The sequence below is a fragment of the Adelges cooleyi genome, unplaced genomic scaffold (assembly GCF_023614345.1).
Source record: "Adelges cooleyi isolate 19-005CV unplaced genomic scaffold, UGA_ACOO_1.1 ACOO_flye_CR_arks_rails_tigmint_CR_PRNA_21, whole genome shotgun sequence".
NCBI lineage: Eukaryota > Metazoa > Arthropoda > Insecta > Hemiptera > Adelgidae > Adelges > Adelges cooleyi.
Genome location: NW_026095871.1, coordinates 1885940 through 1896825, shown reverse-complemented (window position 1 = coordinate 1896825; position 10886 = coordinate 1885940). Strand labels below are relative to the sequence as shown.

The following is a 10886-nucleotide window of genomic DNA, read 5'->3' as shown; positions in this document are numbered from 1 at the left end:
ACACTTATATCATTTGGAATTGTAAAACGTTTCAGTTACAGAACACGATGGGTTGTAATCATAATATTATTGTTCTATGAAAATAACCTACGCAATTACCTGCGAGGAAGTACTGGCCGGTAAAAAAAAAACTGAACGCATAATTGTTAACACTATTTTTGTTATAATCTAAAACGACACGTGTTCGGTATGCTAAACACTCTGTATGCACCACCCGTCCCGGTCCGAATTAAATGTACATGATAATCAATGTTATTATTCAATACGCATATTATATGTGATTAACTAGACTCTGAGTTTAAAAATTTTCGGCCACTGTCTCACACCAACCGTTAGCCAAGTCTAAGGTGCTACACCAGTCAGTTGCGGGAGCTGCAGCATGCAGCTTTGCTACAAAAAAAAAATCACCAGTTCTGTTTTCTTCGAATAATTCAAAAATACTTCTTCTCTTCCACTCGTTTTCACAACTCGACCAAACGCTTTCACAGTCGATACAATTACGTTATTGGGGTTTTATATAAATTCGAAACAAATTACTATAGCAATAAGCACATGGAAAAAAGGAAATCAAGTAGTTAAGTAATACTACATTTCAATAGGATTTTGGATTATCGACCTAAACTCATTACTATTGTAAGCAATGGATACCGCCCGGAAGAAAGCCACCGCCAGGCAAACGATTGCCACGCTAACAGGTCAGTTGATATTCAAATTATTTGTTTTTGTTTTTTTAACTATTAACATAATATTTGTAAAATACTACATATAAATATTGCACCGTTGTTCAAACTGTTTTTTTTTCGTCGTTTGCTTTTCTTTTTTTTTTAATACAAATGCAGTCTCATCGCATTTTTTTTAATTGGGCCAAACCTTAAAAAACGGCACTTATATAACACTTAACGACTTTTATAACGTCAGTAAACGTTAAACACGAGTACCTGCCTTTTGTATAACTAAATGGCTAAATTACATTTTTAAACGACGATGCCACTGTATTCTGTAAGTAATATAATAATACTTTATTACAATACCTCCACGTGGACATTTTTTTTTGTTAAAAACATAGCAACATGATAAAACTTTACAAAGGTTGTAGTGTGCGTTTAATTCCGACTGCCCTTCAAGTTTTACCCGCCTGATAGATGTTTCTTTTTTCAATTAAATTAATTAAGTCGTTACAAAAAAAAACGAAAAGATACGTTTAATTTATAAATATTGCGTGTACTCAAAACGTTATTTATCTGAAAAACAATATCAAGTGACTATTGTATAATATCTCTATTGAGTTTAATTGATTATTTCATTGTATTGTTTGGTTCAACGATTAAACTCTCTAGACGGTTAGATTGCAAAACCGAGACTTATTTTTATTTTTTTATTTCGGTTGTTCTTTTTGAGAGAAATCAATTTTCGCTTTTCGTTAAAACGTCACGACCGCCTGTTTATTTTTTTTTTTTTTAACCAGGGTTTATAACGTGATGAGTTTAACGAAAAACTGATTTAACCGCATACGCTCTGTATAAAAAATATAATATATATATATATATATATATATATTTTATTTTATATCTGTCGCGTCGTCGCGATACCGTCTATATACTAATATAAATTACCGAACTTGTCGAGGTTACAATATTATGAAATGTGAACTTAAAATCAATAAACGCTTATGGCAAAACTCTGCGGTTAAAGGTAGGTACGTCGTCGGGCGTAAAAAGTACATCGAATTACAGAGATTGCGTTAAAAAAAAAAAAACGATCATCGACGGCGGTTCGGTTGATAAAATCTGCAGTTTGATGGAATATATTGCTATAAAGATATGTTAACTGATGGCAGTGTTGTCGTGGATCCGCTGCAGCATGCAATCAAAACAGTGTGCCATGTTAAGCGAACGCCCATGACCGTGTGTACACGGGTACGCTGTATTGTTTATAGGCAGGCGCCTCGTTGTGAAGACGAATAATGAAGGAAAAATAAAAAAATATCCGTCAGCGTTTTAACGAAAACAATAATAATTATTCTACTCGGTGCTATTTTTACTATTATTGTTATTTTTTTTTTTTTTTTTAATTCTAAAATTGCCCGTCTCCGGACAGTGCTTATATTTTATAAACAACCGTAACACTATATTAGCACAACGGTCGTCGCCAATTGCATTATTATGTGTTATCATAACACAGTTTTTAACTACACATACAGTAATCTACTGGCGCAATTGGAGGGGGGGGGCTAAGAAAGTTCAGACCTATTAAAAACTCTGAAACCTTACTTGGGGCATATTATAATATACAATTAATCCTCGTGATCGTATTATGTGTACCACACGGTTGCTGGCACAGTAGTTACAAAAACAGAAAAATATAAGCATTACAAGCCCAGAAGAAAAAATGGACTTTAAAACTGTGTATTGTCTCTAGCTAGGTGTACGCGCTATTATCTACACCGGCGGTACGTTTTCGCACAACGTTATTATCGCACACCGTACTTAAACGTTGAAGTATAATTATTGTGTATGGAAATTTTCACGGTACATATTATTTATATACCAAAATATATTATTATTAGTGAACGTCTCGTTGTAAATCGAATATCGAGTGGAAATCTGTATAACGAAGGTCCAAAGTGGAGAGCTTCGGATTTCCGGAGTGCCTAATTCACATTGCCCATTATAATATTTTACTTACAGACATTTTTAACGTCCCCGACAATCTGGATTCTTATACAATTCAATAATAATAATATGTACATTGTTATTTCGAACCGTCAGACGTTTTCAAGTTTGGCCGTGTACAAAGCACACTGTCGATTTTCTTAATCGTCTGCGTATACAAAAAATATTATAATCAGACTACACACTGTCTGGCGAGTGTGTACCAATTAGCTAATAACGATTACATCGACATTCTCTCTCTTTTACTTTTTTTTCCACAACGTGATGGGATCACGTGTTTTGGCCTGGCCGTGTAAACCGATACAATAAAAATATAAACAATTACATGTGTAGGTATTATATTATTATTATTAACATGAAGCTTTTTACCGGCTTAAACGCGATTAGAAATTTGAACGGAGCGCGAATTAGCTGTCAAAACACAATAACGCATCGCAAGGGCTAAAGTAATGAAAACGAAGAAAGAGAAATGTTTATAGAATATAATAATAAATGTTTACGACAAACTTGCAATGTCTAATTCTTTTTAAAAGCACTCGCCTGTAAACAGTATAATAATATACGAATTGTTTGAAAACCTATGCCTCGTGCGAAAATCTCACGTTACACGTTAACTCTGTACAATGCAGTTTGTGTGCGATAAGCACAATACACTTTTAAACTAATTAAGATTACATTTTGTACGTACTCGGCTCACGGTCGGCGTTTCAGCTACACTTAAAGTCGGTTTAAAGAGTTTTAATGGCGTTAATTGAAAAAAAAAAAAATCGCCTAATCTCATCTCGGAAATGCAACCTTAACAATGACCGTAATTGCTACCTTTATATACATATAAATAGTTTCAAAAGGTAACACACATGCCACAATCTTTTAATCGGGTTTTCGTTCAATTCCCTATTTGGAACGTCTGTGTTCAAACTTGACAATTTTGGTTTTTTTTAATCAATCTTATTTTTTTTCTGCGCCGGAACAAGTCCAGGCAAATTGTACGTTTCGTTCGTTAAAGGCGTATTGCTAGCTATTTGCATTAGGTATAACGCAAGTCGCCACTCGACATTGTATTTAATTGTATTCATCCGTCCGGGCCGTTTTAACTAACACATTTTTCGCTCGATCGTTAATTTATTTTAACTGCATGCAGGGTTTTTTTGCCCGTTTTTACTTGGTCGCACCTTTTTTATGCGACGCCCGAGGGAAATCGCTTGCACGTTACCTGCTCTCACGGGGTTGGAGACAGCCTCGTTTAAACCCTCTTGTATAATAATATTAGAAGTGTAATACTCTTCCGGTAAACTAAACACGAAAAAATAAAAAAAAATATTATTCTCAAAAGAATATTTTAGATCTTGAAAACCTTCGTTACGATGGGAAAAATTAAATTTAAAAAAAATGATAAAATATGCAAAGCGAATGGATTTTATAGTCTATTTTTAGACCGACCGCAAAAATTGTGCGTTTTCATATTATTAATCTAATAATGTTGGTCTGATAGCGGTAGATCAAGCGTAACAGAAGCAAAATAATTTTGTTAACGCGCTATAAAATTATTGAATACTGATGAAATTACTAAATTGTATGTATTATCTATAACAAGTCCAACGATAATTTTATGATTAAACGCGTAAATGATACAGTATTTGTTGAATTTTGCTAAATTTCATACAATCAATAATTGTGTTGATACAAAGACACACTGACAACGTTTATAATTGAGATTTGTTGATTTTATCAAAATGACCACACCGGCTAGAATATTATAAATATGTAGTTCCTAACATTCTGCATGTATCTCGATTCGCACTTTCACGGAAATTAGGTCAATAATTATAATGATAACAAAATAATAAACAAAGACAAAATATATCAAAACGAATAAATGAATTTAAGTCTAAATGTTGCGCTTCGCCAGTAAATAACTGAACTGTTTCTTTTTTTTTAGCGAATCTCGTTACTTTTTCATACGGCGTTTACTCCGGTTGGCCAGCGACCGTACAACCAGCTTTACAATCGCCGGCGACACCGCTCGAAGGCCAGCTTTCGGACGACTCCATTTCGTGGTCGAACAGTTTGGGCTACATAAGCGCCATATTGGGCACGCTGATTTGGGGCGTTTTGGCGGAAAAGTACGGCCGTAAAGTCACCGGATACCTGACCATGGCGCCGTTCCTGATCAGCTGGGTCGTCCTGCTGCTGACCAAGTCGGAAATGAGTTTGTTGGTGGCCAGATTTTTGGGCGGTTTAGGGGGCAGCGGAGCGGCCATCAACACGCCGATGTTCGTCGGCGAGGTGAGCGACGAGCACACGAACGCTGCCCTGGGGTCGTTGTTCATACTCATGTACAACTTAGGCGTGCTGTACGTGTACGTTTGCGGCACGTGTTTCGGATACACCAGTTTGAACTCGGCGTGCCTAGTGGTGTCCGTCGTGTTCATGGTGGTATGGTACACGATTCCGGAGTCGCCCACGTGCCTGGTCCGGAAGAACAAACCGGTCGAAGCCAGGGACTCGCTCAAGTGGTTCAGAGGCACCGACACCGACAAGGAGGTGGAAGAGGAGCTGGACTCGTTGACGGTGCGCGGCGACCAGGTGTTGCCGGCCTCGATGGCCGATTTCATGGAAGTGGGCACGGTGAAGGCCATGATCATAGGGTTTATATTCCAAACGGGCACGCAGCTTTGCGGTATCAACGTCATACTGAGCTACGCGGTCGACATATTCGACCAGAGCGGCAGCAAACTGTCGCCGAACGTGTGCACCATATTGGTGGGGTTGGTGCAGGTGTGCGGCTCCGTTATCGGCTGTCTGATCGTCACAAAGGGCGCGAGAAAGTTGTTCTTGATCAGCACGTACAGCGCGGCCGCCGTTTCTTTGTACATAATGGGCGGCTGCTTCTACGCCACTTCGTTCTACAAGGACGTCAACACCGGACTGCTGCCGGTGGCCTGTCTGTCCGCGCACGTGATCGCCTTCTCCCTCGGGCTCGGAATGGTGCCGTACATCGTCTACACGGAAATCTTCAAGCCGAACGTCCGCAACGTCTGCATGTCCGCGCTCATGTTCTGGAACAACGCACTGGGATTCGGCGTGCTCAAAGCGTATCCGTACATGCAGGACAGCCTGCACATATCCGGCTGTTTCTGGCTGTTCGCGTTGGCCTGCACTGTGATGGCGCCCGTCACGTACTTGTTCGTTCCCGAGACCAGGAACAAGTCGTTCGAATACATCAACAATCAACTACAGCTGTGGTTCTCCGGCTTGGAAACCAAAGCCAAGTCCGTTACCTCGCTGACCGTAAAAAACACCAAAGTCGTCGTGGTGGAATCCAAAGACAAAAAAGTTTACATGGAAAACAATCAAATATGTTCGAACGAACCTTGACGGACCTTGACTAGGAAGAAGAATACACTTACATTTCGACACGTTCCTCTTAATAATAATTATAATAATTAACGATAACAAAAAAAAAAGAGAGAGAGAGAGAGAATTGGAACCCCGATACGAATTTATTGTAGATTATTACTTGTTTATTTTGATTTTTTTTTTTTAAATATTGTCTATAGTTTTTTTTACTTGTGTTAAATAGGAATTGTACATATTTTGTTCGATTAGTGAGAAATAATTTTTAGTATTTAAAGTTTACCTATATATTATATGTATAATACATTTTAGTCTGTAAGAATAACGAGTATTATGATAATTTCTGGTAATTAGTTGGATTTTTTACGTATATTATGTGTATACATATATTATTATTATTTCATTGATGCCAATTGATCGTGATTGACTTATCCGTCATTGTCTTTTTACAACTTTTTAATAATTATAAATGTTTATATTTTTTTTCTATATATATATTTTTTATATACCGCGTGTACACAACGTTATACATAACGATTCTTATTATTACTATTATTATTTTTTGTTAATTTTTTTTTTAACTATTAATTATTTATAAATATATACATACATTTTCTTTTGCATACAATTACAACGATAAATCCGCATAGCCAACCGAGAATGACATTGTTTCTATATTGTGGTCAGCTACTGTATAATATATATAACTGGCCGGTATCAACATATTTTAACTCTAATGATCCAATGGAGACGACACGGTTTTCATCATCATGGCCAGCAAATCAGCTATGATAAAGCGATACTCAAGTCGTATGACGGTTCAACGTACAAGATATTTAATATTCGATGTATATTGTGAAATATAAGGCACATTGTAACGTTTGCCAGTATTTGTATTACATATTTTTTTTTTAACGATTACTTTATCGTGAAAATAAAATAATTATTGCAATTAGTTGACCGATAAATTATTAGCAGAGCTAATAAATTCAACCGCGATTAAGTAGTTATTATAATAATATACTCGTTGCCTCATTCAACTTATAGCACACGGTTCAGACAAATATTCAGTAACGTAGCATTGTGGATTTCAATTTTGGCACGTGGCTCTCTACAGAGTGATCGACTTAACCTGAACCACTCAATATCTCACTGGGTTTAATTAATAATTGATTTTTTTTTTTTGTAAAGAAAACATTTAATTTCTTACTAAACCCAGTGTGATATTGAGTGGTTCGCGATAAGTTGATCACCTTGTATATGAGTTGAACACCTTGTGTAGAAAGTACACGCAAATTAATATTGTTTGTTGTACATATAAATCGTTTAAGCTTGTTTAAGTACACTTAAAGAGCTCGAATGAGGTAAATAAAAAATAAAACAAGTTGTATGACAAATAGAACGCCGACGGTCTATTGAACGTGTATACAAGAGTCGGTATTAATCTTAAACTGTCCGTTGTTAAGTTAAGACAATAAAACAATTTTAAAACTAAAGTGAATTTTGTGTTTTTTTCCATTTGCTTGTACGTTTGTTGTGTTGTTTATTACCGAGGTGCGTTCCAATTTGGTGTAAAGAAAATGGGTAGAATGTGGTGTCTTATATCCCTTGGGTTTTGGGCGAGTTCTTATTTGCCCGGCGCAATAGTAGGCAGTGAGTGACAAGCAAATAGTTTCGAAGAACACACAAAGCTGGTTTAAAAGCATTGTTTAGTAAAAAAAAAAATCGTATTATTTATCAAAGATATAATTTTTTTTTTTATTATTTGTTTGTACAAAGAACACGCCGTTGGCGGTATAAATATGTTTCCAGATATAATATAATATTATTATGTTTTGCTGTGAAACAAAAAATGTTAAACTAATTATAAGTCTATGGAAACGGAGACGTTGCAAGGATGGATGATGCTGCACAAGTAGATTAGGAGGTTGGTATGCCAACATAATGTTATGCAATAATATCTGTATGTATGAACATAGATTGAACGCAATTAAGTTAATATGTACCAATTCGAATATCCAAAAGGGGTTTTTTTTTTTTTTTTAAACAGACAGATTCTGTTTCCGATTTAGTAGAATTTCGAATCACCGAAGCGGTTTCATTTCTGACCGACAACCTCTGTGGACGACAATTATTGAGCGCATAGCATCCGATTAATTCAATATCCGTAATTGGATAACAACGGTAATTAGTCATGCTAAACGTATTACAAAATGATCGGCACCAGTCATAATCGAATTGCGGTACTATACTATATAGTGTACAAGCAGGAGAGGAGCAAGGATAACAGAGTTAAAGTTATTAACTGCCGTTATTGAAATGGACCACAGATTAGTGTAATGTTGTGAATTATAAATGTTGCATATCGAAACATTGGAAACAAAACAATTGATTAAAAATTAATGATATTTTGTTTAGACTTAAGTTATAATAAGCGTCGAGTTTAATTGCTTTGATAAAGAGGACGCTTGATAAGAAGTAAAGTATGGGTAATTTTTCGACAAGTCTTGATTTAGAGCTTAAACTATATAATGCATACTTACCGATTTGTCAAGACTATCAGTCGTTTCTACAGAATGATTCATTAAAGATAAGTCGCTCGTTTTCTCTTAAAATAATTGCAATTTTGGGGTTTTTCTTTTTGGAGTCAATTTAGTTTATGTTACTTTACAATATTGGATAATTACATATACATATTATATATATATACCAATTTAGTTTCAAAAATTTGTAAAGCTCTAGAAAATACAAACAATTTAGTAAGGTCTATTGATGTAGTATTAAAAAACATAAATGTTTTCAATGAGAAAAACTACAACATTGCAATTATTTTAAGAGTAAACTAGTGTATGACGTTAAGCGAATCATCCGGTATAGTCAATGCATAATATTATGCATTATCGTCGGTAATGTCAGTTAGCCTAGTCGCCTGTGTTATTATTATTGACTTATGATTAGAATACAACGGTAATTATCAAATCGAAGACGACCAAAGTGCGCATCAATAATATGGTCAGTAACAGATAAACCGTTTGTCATAATAGACAATAACATAATATCATAATATATACACTAACACACGGCGCGTTTGACATCGAAGTATAAGAATTTATTGTATGAAGTATTTTTTTTTTCAACCGGACGATAAGAATTGTAAGGGTACAAAGGTTAGTTGACCAATTTTTTTTTTCTATACAGCGCAGCGTGTCGATTTGAAACAATAATTTAATTCGAACGTATCGAAAATTATAATATTTATGTTTAATTATCACTGCATTTCTGGTACATAATATTTGGTTTTTATAGACATTTTTTATTCTAATTATTGTAAATAAAAAAGCAAACCGGCAATATTACAAACCCAGACGTAGGTATAGTTTTCCTTTATCGAGCGGTCAACGAACGAGTCAATCTTGTAAAAAATAAAAAGTAATAAAAGTAAAGGAAGAAAAAAAGCTGCGCAAACAACAGTCGATCGGATCGGCCTTCGGCGGAATACTTGTATTTGATTTGCTTTAATTAGATAAAAATGATAAGAAGAAGAATGGCGGAAAATATTAACAATTTAGAGTTTTTTTTATCATTTCTATGGTTGTCTGGAAAACCTATACAGCTTACTCGTGCTGTCTTTTGTTTCTGAGAAAAAAAGTAGTTACTCGAACAAAAATATCTGAAAAACTTATCACAGCTGTGGTAACAACTTTTTTTACTTTTCTATGAAATTTCAACTCTTTTTTTTTTTTGGTATTATAGAGAACTCAATGTGATATTTGCACGTTTTATGTAAAATTATATCAGCTTTCTAATCTGATAGTGCAGTAGAGGTCCCTCAATAATCAGTTTAAAGGGCATAGTGATTGACGGAGCATATTGGTTCTTTTAATTCGAATATTTCATTCCTGTACTTAATTTGCTAAAAAATACGTCGCTATTTTTTAAAGGTATACATTTAAAATAACGTATATCGCCTATAGGTATTATTAAAAATACATGAAATATTTATAATAACCGTTTGTGATTCCTTTTTGGTTTTGTATAGACAATTAATTCCCTTGCAGTAATCAAAATCTGTAATCTTCGGGTCTAAAAGGACCAATTTTCAATTTTTGGCCCAAATTAATTAAAACATAGCTTACATAATCGTAAAATATGTTGTTTCGTTAAAATCGAGAAATATATGTAATAAGTATGATTTACTTTTCCATGCAAGAGGAATTTTGGTTTTAAATTTAGTTTTGACTTGTTGCTCAACAATTATGTTAATTTATACACTTATAGAGCAACTAGTTGTTTTGTTATTTTAACGAGGAGCTAGAGCCTAGAAGCCTTACAGATTAATCTGTTTAAACATTAATTTAAACTATTAATCTTTTGTACTAATCCTTTCACATTTTTCCAGACACTTAAGCTCTAAATTTGTCTGGCGAGTGGCGAGGTATATACATTATACTTTAATACAAAAGTTGTGAGCTAGTACTGCAGTATTTTTTCAAATTCATTCATCTCATATATTTTTTTTTTAATCAAAAGTGTTGCTTTTATTTTGTTGCATCGTTCAAATAAATTTGAACGCACGTTGTATTATCCTCTTGAGGGTCATACCTATGTTATAGTATGCTGTTTGTATTCAGCGGGAAAGTATATAATAATATTATCACTGGGAACTCAATTCCTACTCTTATGATCCGGTAGGCGGTAGTTCACTTCCCTTAGGCCGACCAAGTCACGTTTACGTTTACTGCTACTTTCCAAAAAGGTTCGATACTTAGTTAAGCTACATAATAATTTTGAACCTTTGATTAAGGTGTATCATCCTCTCAGTGGCATAGCATACGACGGGGTAGGTATGATATAAGT

The 10886-nt window shown here is 34.8% G+C and overlaps 1 protein-coding gene across 1 annotated transcript; it reads left to right on the top strand.

Moving 5' to 3' along the window:
- Nucleotides 1-325: 325 nt before the first annotated feature.
- On the top strand, nucleotides 326-6657 carry LOC126834701 (facilitated trehalose transporter Tret1-2 homolog). The gene is made up of 2 exons (XM_050566810.1): nucleotides 326-695; nucleotides 4612-6657. Exons 1-2 carry the CDS (start codon nucleotides 641-643, stop codon nucleotides 6048-6050), a joined length of 1494 nt encoding a protein of 497 aa, XP_050422767.1. The 5' UTR covers nucleotides 326-640; the 3' UTR covers nucleotides 6051-6657.
- The last annotated feature ends 4229 nt before the right edge of the window (nucleotides 6658-10886 follow it).